Source organism: Coregonus clupeaformis, chromosome 1, assembly GCF_020615455.1.
Source record: "Coregonus clupeaformis isolate EN_2021a chromosome 1, ASM2061545v1, whole genome shotgun sequence".
NCBI classification, from domain to species: Eukaryota; Metazoa; Chordata; class Actinopteri; order Salmoniformes; family Salmonidae; genus Coregonus; species Coregonus clupeaformis.
In genome coordinates this window covers 45,715,251-45,737,457 of record NC_059192.1, presented here as the reverse complement: position 1 = coordinate 45,737,457, position 22,207 = coordinate 45,715,251, and the positions used below count along the sequence as shown (strand labels likewise).

The window sequence follows — 22,207 nt, the reverse complement described above, 5'->3', positions numbered from 1 at the left end:
CAGCCCCTAACATGGAGAACAGAAAGCTCTGGAGTGCCATTTTAGCTGGCAATGATGTGAGTGGGACGTCCCATTCTCCGCCAAAGAAGAGGCAAGCACTGGCTGTCACCAACCAGCGCCAGGACTATGGACAGTTCTTCCACTCGTGTGCCATCAACGGAAACGTCACTATTAACATCACCAACTAGCTTGGTTAGCTCAGACTAGCCATCCATAATAGTTGTTGCCTATGTAGGCCTATTGGATATTTATTAAATCATTATTTATTGAAGTTCTTGTCTCTCATCACCATTAAATCTCTGCAAGCTAGCTACATGCCAATGATTTGTTTAGCATAGCAACGTCGATTGAATAGAATGAACGACTGGGTCAAAACATGACAAAATAACGAACGACCAGCCCACTTGGGTAGCAACTTCAGAATGCAAAAACGAATTTACTCATTAAAATAATGTTTTTAATTCTAAAATGTAATTCACATTTTTATAAATATGTTGGCAAACGTCTTAGTTTAGATTTGTAAGCCTCAAAATACAACAACTTGCCTAGCTACAGCTAAATGTTTTTTGGGGACATTGTTATAAATTCTAATTCTATTTTCGAGGATCCACATGTTGTCATGGAAAATATTAATGTTATTTCCAACAACCAATGAGCAACTCTGGCGAAAACCCAGCACATATTGAACGTTGAGATTGCCGAAATGCCAGTCTCTTTGGCAATGAGAAGGAGTGGCAAGTAGTGGAATGTTAGCTAAAGAGACTGGTACTCAGACTAGCGGCAACATGCATTGAGAGAGCTCTGAGTCTGTATGTTGTTTTGTTTGTTTGTTCGTAATATTATCAAACTATTGAATTGATCATAAACATGATCGTTATCATCCACTGTCCTCCTTCGCTGCCACTGAATCAACAAACCATTGGGTCGGAAGAAGTCCTGGTAAAAGTATTAGCCCATACTGCAGGGTTAAAATGCCATATTATCCTCTTCACAAAGCACACAGGATAACATTAGAGATATATTTAGAGATCTACTTAGAGACAACAGGAAGAGAGAGAGGGATGGAGGGGAGGAAATGGAAGAGAGGAAAATACGGGGGTGAGAGAGCTACAGTATATTAATAGTGTGTAGCAGCCTTCTGTGTTCAGGTTGGAGGGGGTTGCAGGGGGGTAACCCTTTACACTCGTACCCGTATACGGGTTGAAAATTGCAGATTTGGCCACTAATAAGTGCCTAAATTGGAACATAGTGGCTGTACAGTAACATGCTATACATGACGACAGAGCTCTGGCTCTGCGCTTCACAGCGCTGTATGGGTTTTGACTGACAGAAGTTCTGAAATTAAGCACCTCACGTGACAAGAAGTTGCCTCCATCCCTCCAGCTAATTGGGCAAGTTTTGCAAATGTTTTGTTGTCTCAGTGAGGGAAATGCTGTAAATTAAATGTTGTGTGATGTCCATTTTTATAGTTTACTCGCTACTCAAGTCATCTCTCTCCGATCTCTCTCCATGCTGCTTTCCACACAGACCTAGCCCCGCCCCCTGTCACTCAAGGAGCGCATTTGTTGTTGCTCAACCACGAGACACTTGCGTTCAGTCTGCATGGTCAAAGCAGTACATGCAACAATGTTGATGACTACAATGCTGTTTCTACTTTGCTTTTTAATATAAATCCACAAGTGTCCTATAATTACACTATTAGTTTGTGTTTCTTACATCTGCAAACAGCTAGTTTGTTTTTTCTTAGCAAGTTGTGGCTAAGTCGTGTTAGCCGCTAATGCTAGCTGGCTAACTAACTAGCTAATAAATGTACTGAGTCAGAATAAACGTAGCTAGCTATACAGCCTGATACCAGTGATGGTGTAGGCCTACATCAGTATGTTGTTTGTGCAATATTTTCTAAATCAAAGAGGAATAGGAAACTCATGAATATGTTAACTACATGAAGAAGCTAAGAGAAAACATTTAATGTAGCCAAAGATTATAGGGTCCCCTAGGAAACCCTAACCAACACTTTGGTTCCTACCCTGTCACAATAACTCCTCCCAGGCATTTTCATTCGTTGTCATGTCAAACAACATCGTATTCAAATTGCCCACTATTATCTTCTAACTATAGAATTTGAATAATCATAATTTTTCCATGATTCAAACAGTTCACCCAAGTGATTTGATCTAAATCGCAAGTCAAATCGCAATTGTAACATTTGGTTAAAAACAAGGCCTATATTTTTGGCCCATATCGTGCAGCCCTACTTGGCAGTGTGGAAATGATCTCAAATGAGTGCAGGAAATAAAGAAATTGATGAAAATGCCTGTCCATTGTGCTGATACAGCACAGCAGAGTCTTGGCATTTGAACTTTATGTTTATTGTGGTATCGCGTGATTATATAAGCAGAATTCAATATAATTCCATTGCAAGAACCCCAAAATGTTTTGCCCCCTCGCCGATTTCAACTGCCCCCTTAGTCACTTTATCATGGTGCCGGGTCTGGAAAGTCCTCTCACTCAAACCCTTGCAATCATTTTGTCTTATGTTGCACCTACCCCACATATTCCAGGAATATTCTTATGGTGTTACTGAATGTATCCAGAGTAGTTTCAGATTTGGTTATCAACAAATGCGGCGAAAAGTAAAGCAAATGTAAAATGCACATAAAATCAACAGTGTAATGTTTGGATTCAGTCTTGTGTCAGGTGAACTGTTGTGTCCTCACTTTTGGTCTAATAATTTCCCCATAATCTCCAAACTGTTCCCTTTCAACTGCTACCATGGTTATGCTAATGCTTTTCATATTTATTCTGTAAGAAACATTTCAATTTAGCCCTATCCATATAGACCAATTCCCACAAGTGTAAAGGGTTAAGGGGTGACTGTGAGGAGAGGGAATTACACCGTAGTTCTATTTTAAGACTCTTTCCGAGGTGAAAAGTACACAGACAGGGCTGAATAATGCATCTTTACACCAGCTGTCCTCAGACACACACACATACATGAAGCAACGTAGGCACACACACAGACAGGCAAGTGCGCACATACACACAAGCATGCACAAACATAGAAACACAAACACACAAACACAGAAACACGCACAAAAACAATTACGGCGAACATTGAAAGCATGGTGCAAAGAAAAGGGAAAAACACCCTAAAAATTAGTCTGCTTTATGGCATATCGATTCCTAACGAGAAGTGATGATGGCACCTACACATTTCAGACGCAGCAAACATATTATTTTGGCAATCGTGCATGACAAAATTAATGAGTACAACCTCTTTGACGTTGCATGGGACTGGGGTGGGGGGAGTGTTGGGGGATGGAGGCTGGCCTAGTTCTTTGTCCAGCTCTTGATTGGGGCTGCAGCAGGACACGTTGAGTTCTGGCCCAGATACCTGGTAAGGCTCACAGAATCAGGTGTATCTGGGACACAGCGCTCCAGCAACTATATATGTATTCACACACACACACACCCGCACGGACACACACAAATGCATGCAGACACACACATACACACATACACACACACACATACACACACACACACACAGACGTGCATAACACAAACACATTTATCATTTAGTTCGCTAAAACGCTAAAATTAACACCCTTCATCTGTACAAACAATAGTACGCAAGTATAAACACCATGGGACCACGCAGCCGTCAAATCGCTCAGGAAGGAGACGCGTTCTGTCTCCTAGAGATGAACGTACTTTGGTGCGAAAAGTGCAAATCAATCCCAGAACAACAGCAAAGGACCTTGTGAAGATGCTTGAGGAAACAGGTACAAAAGTATCTATATCCACAGAAAAACTAGTCCTATATCGACATAACCTGAAAGGCTGCTCCGCAAGGAAGAAGCCACTGCTCCAAAACCGGCATAAAAAAGCCAGACTTCGGTTTGCAACTGCACATGGGGACAAAGATCGTACTTTTTGGAGAAATGTCCTCTGGTCTGATGAAACAAAAATAGAACTGTTTGGCCATAATTACCATCGTTATGTTTTGGGGGCTGGCAAGCCTAAGAACACCATCCCAACCGTGAAGCACGGGGGTGGCAGAATCATGCTGTGGGGGTGCTTTACTGCAGGAGGGACTGGTGCACTTCACAAAACAGATAATGAGGAAGGAAAATTATGTGGATATATTGAAGCAACATCTCAAGACATCAATCAGGAAGTTAAAGCTTGGTTGCAAATGGGTCTTCCAAATGGACAATGACCCCAAGCTACTTCCAAAGTTGTGGCAAAATGGCTTAAGGACAACAAAGTCAAGGTATTGGAGTGGCCATCACAAAGCCCTGACCTATAGAACATTTGTGGGCAGAACTGAAAAAGCGTGTGCGAGCAAGGAGGCCTACAAACCTGACTCAGTTACACCAGCTCTGTCAGGAGGAATGGGCCAAAATTCACCCAACTTATTGTATGACGCTTGTGGAAGGCTACCCAAAACGTTTGACCCAAGTTAAACAATTTATAGGCAATGCTACCAAATACTAATTGAGTGTATGTAAACTTCTGACCCACTTGGAATGTGATGAAATAAATAAAAGCTGAAATAAATAATTCTCTCTACAATTATTCTGACATTTCACATTCTTAAAATAAAGTGGTGAGACAGAATTTTTACTACGATTAAATGTCAGGAATTGTGAAAAACTGAGTTTAAATGTATTTGGCTAAGGTGTATGTAAACTTCCAACTTCAACTGTACATATCTACCTCAATTACTGTCAGGGCGAAGTCAAGCGCATGACACCGAGCTACTGGCAGATGAACTTTACTTAATCAAAATTACAAACAAAACCTCAAAACAGGGAGGAACAAAATACGCATATACCCGAACACTGCCGACCTCACAGAAAACAATCACACACAATAACCAATGAGAGACAGGGGGTTATAAAGGGAATACAATGTAACATAATGGGAAACAGGTGAAAACAATCAGGACAAACTAGACAAACACCAAAACATAGATCGGTGGCAGCTAGTACTCCGGGGACGACGAACGCCGACGCCTGCCCGAGCAAGGAGGAGGGGCAGCCTCGGCTGATTCCGTGACAGTACCCCCCCTTGACGCGCGGCTCCAGCCGTGCGCCGACCCCGGCCTCGGGGACGGCCAGGAGGACGCGGAGCAGGGCGAGTCGGATGACTCCGGTGGAAGTCCCTCAACATGGAGGGATCTAGGATGTCCCTCCTAGGGACCCAGCACCGTTCCTCCAGACCGTACCCCTCCCACTCCACGAGATACTGCAGGCCCCCCATCCGACGCCTCGAATCCAAGATGGAACGGACTGAGTACGCCGGAGCCCCCTCGATGTCCAACGGGGGCGGAGGAGCCTCTCGTACCTCACTCTCCTGGAGTGGACCAGCCACCACCGGCCTGAGGAGAGCCTCACTGCGGCGCTCGCCTTTTGCCGCCTGATAGCCCGCTGCAGATGGACATGCGCAGCGTTCCAGGTTTCTTCCTAGCGCCGAAACCACTCGTCCACCGCAGGGGCTTCAATCTGGCTCTGATGCCAAGGTGCCAGGACCGGCTGATAACCTAGCACACACTGGAAAGGCGTAAGGTTAGTGGAGGAGTGGCGGAGTGAGTTTTGGTCTATCTCTGCCCAGGGAATATATCCCGACCACTCCTCCTGCCGGTCCTGGCAATAGGACCTCAGAAACCTACCCACATCCTGGTTCACACTCTCCACCTGCCCATTACTCTCGGGGTGAAAACCTGAGGTAAGGCTAATCGAGACCCCCAGACGTTCCATAAACGCCCTCCAGACTCTAGAGGTGAACTGGGGACCCCGATCAGACACTATATCCTCAGGCACCCCGTAGTGCCGGAAGACGTGTGTGAACAGGGCGTCAGCAGTTTGTAGGGCAGTAGGGTGACCTGGCATAGGAATGAGACGGCAGGCCTTCGAAAACCGATCCACAACGACCAAGATCGTTGTGTTCCCCTGGGAGGGGGGAAGGTCCGTGACAAAATCCACCGATAGTGAGACCACGGCCGTTGTGGAACGGGTAGGGGTAGTAACTTCCCTCTGGGCAGGTGTCTAGGCGCCTTACACTGGGCGCACACCGAGCAGGAGGAAACATAAACCCTCACGTCCTTAGCTAAAGTGGGCCACCAGTACTTCCCACTAAGGCAGTGCACTGTCCGACCAATCCCAGGATGACCAGAGGAGGGTGACATGTGAGCCCAATATATCAATCGATCGCGAACCTCGAGCGGCACATACTTCCGACCCTCTGGACACTGTGGGGGAGTAGGATTGGTACGTAACGCCCGCTCGATGTCCGCATCAACCTCCCACACCACCGGTGCCACCAGACAAGACTCCGGGAGTATGGGAGTGGGCTCAATGGACCTCTCCTCTGTGTCATATAGTCGGGACAGGGCGTCTGCCTTAGCGTTCTGTGACCCTGGTCTATAGGTGAGCTTAAATACAAATCGGGAGAAAAACATAGCCCACATTGCCTGGCGAGGGTTCAGCCTCCTCGCTGCCCGTATGTACTCCAGGTTACGATGGTCAGTCAGAATGAGAAAAGGGTGTTTAGCCCCCTCAAGCCAATGCCTCCACACCTTCAGGGCTTGAACCACAGCTAACAGCTCCCTGTCCCCCACGTCATAATTGCGCTCCGCCGGACTGAGCTTCTTAGAATAGAAAGCACAGGGGCGGAGTTTTGGTGGCGTACCCGAGCGCTGAGACAGCACAGCGCCGATCCCAGCCTCGGACGCATCCACCTCAACTTGGAACGCCAAAGAGGGATCCGGATGTGCCAGCACCGGAGCCGAGGTAAACAGGTCCTTCAGATGTCTAAACGTCCTGTCCGTCTCAGCCGACCACTGCAGAAGCACCGGACCCCCCTTTAGCAGGGAGGTAATGGGAGCTGCTACCTGTCCAAAGCCCCGGATAAACCTCCGGTAGTAATTGCCAAACCCAAGAACCGCTGCACTTCCTTCACCGTGGTGGGAGTCTGCCAATTACACACTGCAGAAACGCGGTCAATCTCCATCTCCACCCCTGACGCGGACAACCGATGTCCCAGGAAGGGGATGGACTCCTGGAAGAACAGACATTTCTCCGCCTTCGCATACAGGTCATGCTCTAACAGTCTACCAAGCACTCGACGCACCAGGGACACATGCTCGGCTCGTGTAGCGGAGTATATTAGAATGTCATCAATATACACCACTACACCCTGTCCATGCAAGTCCCGGAAAATCTTGTCCACAAATGATTGGAAGACTGAAGGAGCATTCATTAAACCGTATGGCATGACGAGGTACTCATAGTGACCCGAGGTGGTACTGAATGCTGTCTTCCACTCATCTCCCTCCCTAATGCGCACCAGGTTGTACGCGCTCCTGAGATCCAATTTTGTGAAAAATCGCGCCCCGTGTAATGACTCCGTCATACTAGCAATCAGAGGGAGAGGATAGCTGTATCTGATTGAGACCACGGTAATCAATACACGGGCGTAAACCCCCATCCTTCTTCTTCACAAAAAAAGAAACTTGAGGACGCAGGGGAAGTGGACGGCCATATGTATCCCTGTCTCAGCGATTCGGTGACGTATGTCTCCATAGCCGCCGTCTCCTCCTGAGACAGAGGATACACATGACTACGCGGAAGCGCAGCGCCTACTTGGAGGTCTATCGCACAATCCCCCTGTCGATGAGGTGGTAATTGAGTCGCCTTCTGTAGTGCCAAATCGGCATACTCAGGTGAAATGTGCATGGTGGGAACTTGGTTCGGCCTTTCCACCGTCGTTGCCCCTACAGAAACACCTACACACCGCCCGAAACACAGATCAGACCATCCCTTGAGAGCCCTCTGTTGCCATGAAATGTTGGGGTCATGAGATGTTAACCAGGGAAGCCCCAACACCACGGGAAACGCAGGAGAATCAATCAAATACAAACATAGTATCTCTTCATGGCCCTCCTGCGTTTTCATCCTGAGAGGCGCTGTGACTTCCCTAATCAATCATGACCCCAAAGGGCGGCTATCTAGGGCATGGATGGTGAAGGGCACATCAACAGGTACAATAGGAATCCCTAACTTATAGGTGAATTGGCGATCGATAAAATTCCCAGCTGCGCCTGAATCTACTAGCGCCTTATGCTGGGAGTGAGGAGAAACCTTGGGAAACACAACTTTAATAAACATATGCGCAACAGAGAGCTCTGGGTGAGTTGGGTGCCTACTCACCTGGAATGACTCATCAGTGCGCTGCCTACTGCCTCGATTCCTAGGAGACCCTCCCCAGCACCGACCAGCAGTGTGTCCTCTGCGGCCACAGTTGGTGCAGGGGACGGCCTCCCTCCTGGTCTCTCTCCTGGTCTCCCTAGCACCAGCACCTCCGAGCTCCATAGGGGTAGGCTCGGAAGTGCTGGGGGATGGAATGGACGGCCCTGAATCCGGACGTCCGCGGGTAGCCAACAGGGTATCCAGGCGAATGGACATGTCCACCAGTTGGTCGAAGCTGAGGTTGGTGTCCCTGCAGGCCAATTCCCGACGCACGTCCTCCCTCGGGCTACATCTGTAGTGGTCAATGAGGGCCCTCTCATTCCATCCCGCGTTGGCAGCCACCGTCCGGAAGTCCAGCGCGAACTCCTGTGCGCTCCTCCTCCCCTGTCTAAGGTGGAATAGACGCTCACCCGCCGCTTTACCCTCTGGTGGATGATCGAATACTGCCCTGAAGCGGCGGGTGAACTCTGCATACTTGACAGTAGCGGCGTCTATTCCCCCCCACTCGGCGTTGGCCCACTCCAGTGCCTTGCCGGACAGACAGGAGATGAGGGCGGACACGCTCTCGTATCCCGAGGGCACCGGGTTGATGGTTGCTAGGTAGAGTTCAACCTGGAGCAGGAAACCCTGACACCCGGCCGCTGTGCCATCATAAGCCCTCGGGAGCGAGAGCCGAATCCCACTGGACCCCGGAGGTGAAGCGATGGGCATCGCCGATGGTGGTGGTATCGTTGGAGGAGGCGTAGGCAGACCCCCTCTTTCCCATCGCTCAATAGTGCTCACCACCCGTTCCATGGCGGTGCCGAGAGCCTGGATCATGGCCGCTTGGTGTTCGACGCGTTCCTCCATTGATCCAGCTGGCACCGCCGCTCCTGCTGACTCCATGAGTGGTGTGTGATTCTGTCAGGGCGACGTGTATGCTGTGAGCGAAGTCAAGCGCAGGACACCCGAGCTACTGGCAGACAAACTTTACTTGCACAGTAATCAAAATTACAAACAAAACCTCCAAACAGGGAGGAACAAAATACGCATACACCCGAACACTGCCGAACTCACGGAAAACAATCACACACAATAACCAATGAGAGACAGGGGGCTATAAAGGGAATACAATGTAACATAATGGGAAACAGGTGAAAACAATCAGGACAAACTAGACAAACACCGAAACATAGATCGTGGCAGCTAGTACTCCGGGGATGACGAACGCCGAAGCCTGCCCGAGCAAGGAGGGGCAGCCTCGGCTGATTCCGTGACAATTACCTCGTACCCCTACACATCGACTCGGTCTGGTACCCCGTGTATATAGTCAAGTTATCGTTACTCATTGTATATTTATTCCTTGTGTTATTATCTTTCAATTATTTGTTTAATTTCTCTCTGCATTGTTGGGAAGGGCCCGTAATTAAGCATTTCACTGTTAGTCTACACCTGTTGTTTGATTTGTTTTGCAGGTTGATTTGCATATATGCTCCCTGGGGAACCAACGAGCAGCTGGGGGGGAGGGGCCTCTGTCAGCTTTGAAGGTGTCATGAATTTCATGAATGAGCCAAGCCTGCTGCCACCGTGAGTGACACCCCCTCTGGCATCACTAGTGAGGCTCACATCTTTACAGAGGTGTGGTGTGATACAGTGAGCTGGCATCAAAGGGAATGTCCTAAGCCCAACAGGCTGACTGTCCGCTAACTCTAACACATTGGTTGATGTATTTCCAACCCGTCTTTAACACAGTCGTGTTTCACATATTATCACACCTCAAAAAGCCTGGAGAAGTGTTAGGAACCATACTAAAAAGTATAGTGTGAGATCTTGCCAATTAAGCACTTATTCTACTTACCCAAAGTCAGATGAACTCATGGATACCAGCATGCTAGTTGTTCCGGTGCACTTCCAGTCATTGCGCTAATGCTTTTAGCAATGGCTTGCAAAACTATCTTCAACTTCCTTCAAGCTGCACACAGAGACATACAAATGGTATCCATGAGTTCATCTGACTCTGGATTAGTAGAAAAAGGGCTTAATTGCCAAAATCTCGCACTCTCTCTTTAAGAATATGGCAATCAAAATGCAATTTCATTCAATATAGCAATCAATATGCACAGCGCAGAAGACACACAAACAGCCTGAGAATACAGCACTACTCTAACCTCCCCTGGCCTCAATCTCGTACTGTTATGAATGTGCTGCTCAAGACAAAATACAATCTCTCCCTGAACTCCAAAGTGCCACATGAATAAATTAACACTCTAAACCTTCCCAAGGCATCTCTTATTCCTAAAGGACCATCACCTCTCAACACCTCCACACACCGACAGAAAAAAAGCCTCTGGAAACCTAGGAAACCTATGTAAAAGAAGGCAAGTCCAGTCACGTCTTAAAATGGTGCAGAACTTCGCAACCCAATCTGAGGCTTGTTTGAGATGATCTGTAAATGGAGCCTAATTGGTTTCAACAGGCATCTCTGAAATGTCTAAAGCCGAGGGGCCAAATGAAAGGCAGGAATCTGGGCTGCTTTCAGTGCACTGCCCAGAGGATTGAGAAGAAGCTCCAGTACTCCGCTTTGAACACACACGCACTCACGCACGCACACACACAGCACACACAGCACACACACGTTAATGAGAACCACTGGTCTGAAAAATAGAGCCAGGATTTACACATAAATTAAGCAAAATGACATATGATTTTGTCAAACAACTTTTTAGTTTTTTGGGTTGAAAATTGACATCTTTATCCTCTCTCTTCTCTTCTGCTTAATCTCATTCTCGCTTGCTTTCTCATGGACAGTGAATATTCCCTTTGAATTTCATACAAGCTACCGTAGGGAATAGCCAAGAGCTGTGTTCTCCTTTCTCTCACACTCAGATATACATACTGTGACGTCACGAGAGGCTACACAGCTTTCAGCGGGATTGCTCAAGTAGTGCAAGGAGACAAGGTTCAAACAAAACAAGGATTTTATTATAGGTCTTGGGAAATTAACGAAAATATAACAAAATTCTGTTCTCTTGTGGCTCTTTAAGGGTTAACAGTTCAGGGATGTCTCTTCCACATCCAAAATCATAATTCTCACTCGCTCAGATAACTTTTCCCCAGCCTTACTGTAGTCCACGTTGCAGCTAGTGGCCAACCCAGCAAAAAGTCCTTCCAAATGTCTCTCACGTATTTCCACAGGTGCATATATCCAAAGGTGAGTATTTCCCAAAGGTAAGTATCTCCAAATCCTTATATTCCTCATGGAAGTGGACGTGCAGCACTCTTGTCCTCCAGAGAGCCCAGGTTGGAGACTGTGTCTCTTCACCCCCCCCACACCTTCAGCTCATCAGCTCCTCATTTGTTTCAGCTGCGTGGGAAGATTGGCCATAGAGGGGTGGAGTTCCCGACCATACCAGCAGATGGAGCCATAGCTGTCTGGGTTTGCAGCCACCTCAGGGGGATGTAACGTCCCTCCAGGACACAGCCTCTCGTGACATCACAATACATACACATACTGAAGAAAAATATAAACGCAACATGCAACAATTTCAAAGGTTTTGCTGAGTTACAGTTCATTTAAGGAAATCAGTCAATTGAAATGAATTAATTAGGCCCTAATCTATGGATTTCACATGACTGGGTAGGGGTGCAGCCATGAGTGGGCCTGGGAGGGGCCCACCCACTTGGGAGCCAGGCTCACCCACTGGGAAGCCAGGCCCAGCCAATCTGAATTAATTTTTTCCCACAAAAGGGCTTTATTACAGAAATAAATACTCCTCCGCACCCCTCAAAACTTGAGACATCTGTGACAAAACTGCACATTTTAGAGTGGCCTTTTATTGTCCCAAGCACAAGGTGCACCTGTGTAATGATCAAGCTATTTAATCAGCTTCTTGATATGCCACGACTGTCAGGTCGATGGATTATCTTGGCAATGGAGAAATGCTCACTAACAGGGATGTAAACAAATTTGTGCACAAAATTTGAGAAATAAGCTTTTTCTGCATATGGAACATTTCAGGGATCTTTTATTTCAGCTCGTGAAACATGGGACCAACACTTTACATGTTGCCTTTATATTTTTGTTCAGTGTAGTAGACTGTTAACTGTGGGGGTTATAAGCGATGTTAAATAATATGTTTTGTCCATAAAACAAATAAAAGAACAGTGTTTATTTGTGTTTATCAGTGTGTATTAATCATTCTTAGCTGCAAAGACAACCATCTGTAATAGAGACTGACGGGAAACAACAGTGACAGTAAACACTGCAAAAGGGCAGAAAGAGATTTTCATAATAAATCATTTTCATATTAGCCTTACATCAATACACATTTTAAAACCGTTTGTACCCTGAGAGGAAAATAAATGGAGAATAAGAGCAACAGAAAGAGCAGTAAAGAGAAAGGAAAACATATAAAGAGAAATCTGCAGGTGTGAGAGAATACACCTCGACTATATGACAGGTTCACATCCAACCCACTGGGCTGACGTCAATTACATTCTCTGTGTGCCCTAATCCGCTCCTCGCACCATGCATTGGCCAACACACACACACACACGCATGCACGCACACATGCATGTACGCACACACACACACCGAGCGACCTTTCGGTTTTTATCTCAGAACCCAACTGTGCTGGTCTCTTTGAAGACACCTACAGTCTGAAACTAGTTTTGCTATGAAACCCGTCTACTGTTTATCACCGGAAGTAAGTACAAGGTTAGGGGAATTGCAAATATATTCAAGACCTTTAGATACACTATTTTAACAAGGACTACTGCCTACTACTACACAAAAGGGGACTGTTCACCATAACAAAGTAGTCTATCAGTCACCCAGTGTCACGATCGTCATGAAAAGTGGACCAAGGCGCAGCGTGATATGAGTACATACTTTAATAGGTACTTAGCAACACGACACAATACAACAAAAACAACAAAACGATACGTGAAGTCCTCGGTCATACACAAACCTACACGGAACAAGATCCCACAAAACACAAGTGCACAACAGGCTGCCTAAGTATGGTTCCCAATCAGAGACAAAAAGCAACAGCTGATTCTCGTTGCCTCTGATTGAGAACCACCCCGGCCAACATAGAAACACATAACCTAGAACAGAACATAGAAAACGAAACATAGACACTACACAAAGAAACTAACACCCTGGCTCAACATACAAGAGTCCCCAGAGCCGGGGCGTGACAGTACCCTGGCGACCGCGCCAACATAAACCCAACAGGGGAGGGGCCGGGTGGGCATTCCTCCTCGGAGGCGGATCCGGCTCCGGGCGTGACCACCACCCTCTAACAACCCCCCCGTAGTGCCCCTGGTCTGGTCCCGCTGGCTGGAGCTGGACTGGACATCGGTGGAGCGGATTGCTTAGGCTCCGGTGTGGAGCAGCTGACCGGTACCTGACCAGGCACCGGTGAAACAGGCACGGGCTGTGCCGGACTGACGACGCGCACCACAGGCTTGGTGCGGGGAGTAGGGACGGACCGGACCGGGCTGGCGACGCGCACCACAGGCTTGGTGCGGGGAGCAGGAACAGGCCGGACCGGGCTGGCGACGCGCACCACAGGCTTGGTGCGGGGAGCAGGAACAGGCCGGGCTGTCGACGCGCACCATTGGCTTGGTGCGGGGAGCAGGAATGGGCCGGACCGGGCTGACGAAGCGCACCACTGGCTTGGTGCGGGGAGCAGGAACAGGCCGGGCCGGGCTGGCGACGCGCACCATTGGCTTGGTGCGGGGAGCAGGAACGGACCGGGCCGGGCTGGCGACGCGCACCACAGGCTTGGTGCGGGGAGCAGGAACAGGCCGGGCCGGGCTGGCGACGCGCACCATAGGCTTGGTGTGGGGAGCAGGAACAGGCCTGGCCGGGCTGGCGACGCGCACCATAAGCTTGGTGCAGGGAGCAGGAACAGGCCGGGCCGGGCTGGCGACGCGCACCATTGGCTTGGTGCGGGGAGCAGGAACAGGCCGGGCCAGGCTGGCGACGCGCACCATTGGCTTGGTGCGGGGAGCAGGAACAGGCCGGGCTGGCGACGCGCACCATTGGCTTGGTGCGAGGGGCAGGAACAGGCCGGACCGGGCTGACGTCGCGCACCACTGGCTTGGTGCGGGGAGCAGGAACGGGCCGGACTGGGCTGGCGACGCGCACCATTGGCTTGGTGTGAGGGGCAGGAACAGGCCGGGCCGGGCTGGCGACGCGCATCACAGGCTTGGTGCGAGGGACAGGAACAGGCCGGACCGTACTGGGAACACACACCACTGGCCTTGTGTGGGGATCAGGAACGGGCCGGACCGGACTGGTAACACACCTCAGTACCTCTCGCTGTGCCTCTACACTCTCCTTCCCTCTACTGACCAATGGCCCCCGTAACCTGGTGGCCTTCTCTCCTCGTCCACAAACTCGCCCTTTATCTGCCTCCAGCAGCCCCGTCGTCCATGCCGTGTGCCCCTCCAAAAAAATGTATTGGGGGTGCCTCTCGCCTGTCCGACGACGGCCCGATTTGCGCCGCTTCTCCTCTCCTGCCTGGGTCTCCCCCTTCATCGCCCTCCGGTAACGGACGGCCTCCTCCTCCATGATCTGCCCCCAACCAAGGAGGACATCCACTAACGTTACCTCCGGCGTTTGCTCCTGGACACGCTGCTTGGTCCTGTATTGGTGGTATCTTCTGTCACGATCGTCATGAAAAGTGGACCAAGGCGCAGCGTGATATGAGTACATACTTTAATAGGTACTTAGCAACACGACACAATACAACAAAAACAACAAAACGATACGTGAAGTCCTCGGTCATACACAAACCAACACGGAACAAGATCCCACAAAACACAAGTGCACAACAGGCTGCCTAAGTATGGTTCCCAATCAGAGACAACAAGCAACAGCTGATTCTCGTTGCCTCTGATTGAGAACCACCCCGGCCAACATAGAAACACATAACCTAGAACAGAACATAGAAAACGAAACATAGACACTACACAAAGAAACTAACACCCTGGCTCAACATACAAGAGTCCCCAGAGCCAGGGCGTGACACCCAGTCTTCAACCCACGAGTTGAGTTTGTGATGTTATTGCTATTCTATTACTGTACAGTATATTCAACTTGTGAAGTTGGTGAGGTATTCCTTTCCCACCACAAATCAGATAATACCGTAGTATGACCACCTTATATCAGCCACATATTGAATTACTACTGGCATAAGGGCAATTCCATAGGGCGGCGCACAATTGGCCCAGCGTCGTCCGGGTTTGGCTGGTGTAGGCCGGCATTGTAAATAAGAATTTGTTCTTAACTGACTTGCCTAGTTAAATAAAGTTTTAAAAAATACAATAAATAAAAAGATAAAATTAAAAATTTAATTAAATAAAAACTTTTTTTTTTTAATTAGTCAGTACTAGTGAGAGGCTAAAAGCTGCAGCTCTGTTCAAAAGAGAGAGAGAGAGAGAGAGAGAGAGAGAGAGAGAGAGAGAGAGAGAGAGAGAGAGAGAGAGAGAGAGAGAGAGAGAGAGAGAGAGAGAGAGAGAGAGAGAGAGAGAGAGAGAGAGAGAGGGAGAGACTAATGCTGGAGATGAAAGAAAACTGTGACTCAGTATTCCATGCATGCAATCTGCCATCTCTCTCTTTCTCCTCCACTCCTCCAAGTCAGCCTCGCTGTTTTGTTCTTCAAACCCTCATACTCACGGAACGCACATTCCCAACTTACAAACATAGAGCACATTACGCACACAGTATGCTTCTTTGTATAGTCCATCAGAGGAGAAATGAACTGTACACAAAGAACATGCCTGTTGGGCTCTATCACAAAGAATGCATGGATGTCTCCATTCAGAGTCTCTCTGGCTTTTCTACTCTTTCAATGCAAATGCCTTCCATTCAAAAGCAGACTACAGTATGTGCATTACTGCATTGGTCAGGTCAAGTTTTCTCAAAGCAATGTGCTTCTTTCTCTTGGGGCTTGCCTTGGCTCATGCTTCTACACTTTCATCCAGCTAGTGTTTGCATGACCTTTGTAAAGAAAGGCTTGAGTGTAGCAGTGGGATCCGGCCATATGTCGGTCTGTTTATAAGGCACAAGTTAATTGTCACCAAGGCTGGAAGTAGTTCTGAGAAATAATGCAATGTACAACAGCCATGCAAGGAGGATAAGTGCCCCAATCAATTCTATAGGCTCTCTCTTATCTCCTCGCTATAAATCAAATCATCTACTAAAATAGCCCTCAGGCAGCTTCTGTTGGACATCAACCTGATAACTCCATTATGGTCAAGGTCTTTCTAGCCAAGCACTGCTCTAATATTACTGCCCAATGTAGGCCATATGCCGTTTTCCAAGAAGCCAAGCGATATTGTTTCTGAGAGACCCAGGCAGAAACAAACACAACACTTAGTGGATGCTCTTCACATGAAACCAACTCAGCAACTTTGATACCATCGACTGAATGGGATATGATGCTACTATCGGTTTAATGTGTAGAGATTAGGGATGTGCATCTTTCCCTTTCAAGACGATTCGATACGTATCTAGATACATGGGCTCCGATACGATACAAGAACGATACGTTTTAGTTTGAAACAATTCTGTGGGATTCGGTTTGATTAGAGAACGATTCGATATGATTCGGCTCAATGCAATATGATACATTTGTTGCATGAACACATTCATTTTCCATTCTAAATTCAAATCTGCTGCAATGTAGCCTGTTTTTTGTCCCCTCACTTTGGTTGTGAAATCACCATCACCCACTAATTAACTTGTCATTTTTGCAGATTAAGTGTTTGAGCTAGTATCAATATTTATCGTTTACAAATTAGCTATAACATAGCACAACTTTGGATTTCACCCCCCATCTCAAAATCGAATGGTTTGGAAGTTTTTACGAAGTGATTTTCTCTTCTCCTCTCACTTCGGCCATGCAGTGCATCTCGCAAAAGTGATTGCTGTCCTCGTTATGAAATTATTAACTTTACCCTGTGAAAGGAACAGGCTGCCTACCTCGCGTTAGTCAGCGCACGAAGCTGGGCACAGTGCGTAGTTTGACTAGGTTACTGATCTTGCCTGTTGTTCGGCATGCAAAATGACTTGTAGATCAATGACTGTAAACGCAGTTACATGCGGTTCGACACTGAAGGAGAGGATGCATCAGTTGTCACAAAAGATGAGAGGTATTTTCGGAAGGTAAAACGAATGTAATATTATTATTTCTTTTTTTAAAGTGAACTGGCGATCCATAACGTTTGAATCGATTTTCTGACTGAAGCATGCTATATTTGGATCAGGTTGGGGTCCACGGACCGATGCACTTGTATCTTAAACATTTGAATTGGGGATCGATGCGTATCGGTGAATCGTAACATCCCTAGTAGAGATCATATACGTCGAAGGACGTGGCGTGGCGTGGCGAGAAGTGGCGTGGCGAGAAGCTGTCTCCGCACCACGTGCTCTCACCACTGGTGTCCCCCAGGGCTCAGTTCTAGGCCCTCTCCTATTCTCCCTATACACCAAGTCACTTGGCTCTGTCATATCCTCACATGGCCTCTCCTATCATTGCTACGCTGACGATACACAACTAATCTTCTCCTTTCCCCCTTCTGATAACCAGGTGGCGAATCGCATCTCTGCATGTCTGGCAGACATATCAGTATGGATGACGGATCACCACCTCAAGCTGAACCCTGGCAAGACGGAGCTGCTCTTCCTCCCGGGGAAGGACTGCCCGTTCCATGATCTCGTCATCACGGTTGACAACTCCGTTGTGTCCTCCTCCCAGAGTGCGAAGAGCCTTGGCGTGACCCTGGACAACACCCTGTCGTTCTCCGCTAACATCAAGGCGGTGACCCGATCCTGCAGGTTCATGCTCTACAACATTCGGAGAGTACGACCCTGCCTTACACAGGAAGCGGCACAGGTCCTAATCCAGGCACTTGTCATCTCCCGTCTGGATTACTGCAACTCGCTGTTGGCTGGGCTCCCTGCCTGTGCCATTAAACCCCTACAACTCATCCAGAATGCCGCAGCCCGTCTGGTGTTCAACCTTCCCAAGTTCTCTCACGTCACCCCGCTCCTCCGCACACTCCACTGGCTTCCAGTTGAAGCTCGCATCTTTTACAAGACCATGGTGCTTGCCTATGGAGCTGTGAGGGGATCGGCACCTCTGTACCTTCAGGCTCTGATCAGTCCCTACACCCAAACGAGGGCATTGCGTTCATCCACCTCTGGCCTGCTGGCTCCCCTTCCTCTGCGGAAGCATAGTTCCCGCTCAGCCCAGTCAAAACTGTTCGCTGCACTGGCACCCCAATGGTGGAACAAGCTCCCTCACGACGCAAGGACAGCGGAGTCACTCACCACCTTCCGGAGACATTTGAAACCCCACCTCTTTAAGGAATACCTGGGATAGGATAAAGTAATCCTTCTACCCCCCCCAAAAAAAAATAAATATATATATATATATATATATATACATATTGTAAAGTGGTTATCCCACTGGCTATAAGGTGAATGCACCAATTTGTAAGTCGCTCTAGATAAGAGCGTCTGCTAAATGACGTAAATGTAAATGTAAATGTAAGAAAGTATCGTGGCACTTATAACTCTTGTGCGTTACCCATCCTTTCAGGAGAGTAATTCTCTGCTCTGTGAACATAGTCTTTTCATGTTGTGAAAGGAATTCAATCAACCGCCACCACTTAATTTATGCGCATCTACGCATAATGATGATGATGGGGATCAGTGGAGGCTGCTGAGGGAAGGATGGCTCATAATAATGGCTGGAACTGAGCAAATGGAAAAGCATCAAACCATGTGTTTGATGTATTTGATACCATTCCACTGATTCCGCTCCAGCCATTACCACGAGCCTGTCCTCCCCAATTAAGGTGTCACCAACCTCCTGTGATGGGGATGGTGATGATGATCATACACGGCATGCTCACTCTGGGTGAGGTGGAGTGGAGGCGGGGTTAGTTATTCATGTAACTAGTGATTCAGATATGGCAGTATGGTATAGAATACGCAGAAATCACCCCGGCCCAAAGAGATGATATAAGACTTTAAAACAGAGAACATACACTGAGTGTACAAAAAATTAGACTGACCAGGTGAATCCAGGTGAAAGATATGATCCCTTTGCGATGTCACCTGTTAAATCCACTTCAATCAGTGTAGATGAATGGGAGGAGACAGGTTAAATAATTATTTTTAAGCCTTGAGACAATTGAGACATGGATTGTGTATGTGTGCCATTCAGAGGGTGAACGGGCAAGACAAAAGATTTAAGTGCCTTTGATTTAAGTGCCTTTGAACGGTAGTAGGTGACAGGCATACTGGTTTGTGTCAAGAACTGCAACGCTGCTCAACAGTTTCCAGTGTGTATCAAGAATGGTCCACCACCCAAAGGACATGGAGCCAACTTCACACAACTGTGGGAAGCATTGGAGTAAACATGGGCCAGCATCCCTGTGGAATGCTTTCGACACCTTGTGTCCATCCCCCAACGAATTGAGGCTGTTCTAAGGGGGGGGTTCATCTCAATATTAGGAAGGTGTTCCTAATGTTTTGAATACTCAGTGTATGTCGTCTCCTCCCCATTTTTGCCATGCCAGCCTTGAGCCTCAAGGCACCTCCATTAATCAAAAGAAAAGGGGAAAAAACCCAAACTCATAAGGTCTGTCAAACTGCTTCCCTTTTCCCTCTGCAAACAGAACCTCCCCTATAATTGTTTATTTGACAGACACAAAGACATCCTGTACACAGCTCCACATAAAAAAGAACATTAACAAAAGGTCCACAGCTTGTCATTACACTTTTCATTACTTTTACATCATTTTCACTGACGTCTGTTGATACATCAAAAGTACCATTTGAACTGTATGGACAAAATGTAGCTTCTAAATGGGTCACCCTTGTAGCTAAACATACACACACAAACACACACAAGAACTCACATACACACAGGAACACACACAATCTCCATCCCCTCCTAATCATATGACCACAAGTCTGCAGTGAACTGACCTCATTTAGTTAAGTTTTTCACTGATTTGGTAGGCTCATCTGTCATTTTAGATAACTCGTTGGCAACAGTATAAAGGGGCATTGATGATTCAGAGCAAGGCATATTTGGTTCAGCTCGAATGGGCTTATTCTCCATCAGACTGACAGACATAAATGTGCATTACTTTCATGCATGCCACTAATCTTGTATTAATTATTCAATTAACACAATGACTTCACATTCTCATATTTCATAATAGTTCCCCCAAGATAGCTGCATACAAATGATGCATGTAAAGGTGAAGTGAAGTGTGCAGGGGTTGCATTCAGCGAACACATCCTGAAACGTCTGAAGAATAACGAGAAAATAATCCAATAATGAGACATAAATGCAATCCCCATGACCCTATAACCACTTGATTGATCTCCAGAATGAATAGATTGCAACCAATATTTCAGTATCATCTTTCTGGAACAGTTTTTTTTTGTCATCATCGTCAACAACAACAAAACATGGTGAAATATGGTGTCAGTTGCTAGACTTTAGCCTACATTCTACATTTTGTTTCACTGTCCATCAATCTAAAGTTGAACGCCACACCCCCGACATCTGCTTTCATCTCTAGGCTGCAATACCATGTTTTTTGAAGACGCAATCATTTTAGAAATATTTCCTCAAAAATGCTCGAGGTGACATCAATAGGAGCTCATCACCTATAGCCTAGGCAAGATAGTGATGAAATTGCTTGATCCAATGAATGTAGCCTTCAGAGGCTACACTAACTTTGACTCAAATACAATTTAGGTGGCGCTACAATGTTGCGCTATAGTTCACTATTCCCGCAAAAGAATAGCGATGCTTTCGTTTCTTTGTGTTTTCTTACCATCTTCCTTTTCATCGTAGACCGGTCTCTTAGAACTATTCGCGCCCATCCTCTTCTTCCACTTGCCCCAGTGAAACATTGATGCGCGAGCTCAGATAGCATTCCTCGCCACTTAAAAAACTAGCTACAGCTCTGTATTGGACACGTTGAAGAAATGCATCGCTCCCTCCTCGGTTATTATTTGTCGATGATTTCCTCTCATTTACGCACCGCGACTTTGCCTCACTAAACCAATAAAGACGAGAGATTAGATCGGATAGAGAGCCTCAATACTGTATTGCAAAGAAAAACACTCGGCTTTCCTATTTTGTATTCTGTCCTCAACTGACAGCTATGTTCGCGGAGCTGTGTGTAACAGTTCGCCTCTAGTCGTCGTAGCTTGAGCCTCTGTCATGCATGTCAAGAACCCTGCCTCTCTGCAGCTCTCGTGCTAGAATGTAAGACAATTTTCAATATTACAGGAAGTGCTGCTGTATATTACTATTACCTAACTGGATTCAGTCATTGCAAAAATGCGAATCTAATTAAGAGATTATTGGCGCAAGATCATTGAAAAAGGGGTTAATACTGCGTTCATAACCAAGTGGGAAGTGGTAATTACCAGTTGTGAAGTCGTAAATTAGTGACGTGCAGTTCGCAAGCGATTCCTTTTTTTTTTTTGAATAACTCTTTTTACTGACTGGAGAGTCATGATTCGTTTTTCTGAGTGACTCGTTCATTTTAGTCGTCATTTGATCTGCTAGCCGCAATGAGTTGTACAGAAAGATTGATACACGCTCCTCCAGCTCAGCCTCACCAGAGATCTGCCCCTGACCTATGTCCCCAACCAACATACACTGAGTATACCAAACATTAGGAACACCTTCCTAATATTGTGTTGAATTCGTTGGGGCATGGACTCTACAAGGTTCAAAAGCATTCCACAGGGATACTGGCCCATGTTGACTCCAATGCTTCCCACAGTTGTGTCAAGTTGGCTGGATGCCGTTTGGGTGGTGGACCATTCTTGATACACACTGGAAACTGTTGAGCATGAAAAACCCAGCAGCGTTGCAGTTCTTGACACAAACCGGTGCACCTGCCACCTACTACCA

The 22,207-nt window shown here is 47.2% G+C and overlaps 1 protein-coding gene across 1 annotated transcript in view; it reads right to left on the bottom strand.

Moving 5' to 3' along the window:
• LOC121569288 (serine/threonine-protein kinase 32C-like) overlaps nucleotides 1-21,525 on the bottom strand; it is a 121,991-nt gene extending 100,466 nt beyond the window's left edge. The window contains exon 1 of the mRNA XM_041880112.2: nucleotides 21,114-21,525. Within this exon, the coding sequence (XP_041736046.2) occupies nucleotides 21,114-21,192 (79 nt within the window). The 5' untranslated portion in view covers nucleotides 21,193-21,525. The remainder of the gene's footprint in view (nucleotides 1-21,113) is intronic.
• Between the last annotated feature and the right edge of the window lie 682 nt (nucleotides 21,526-22,207).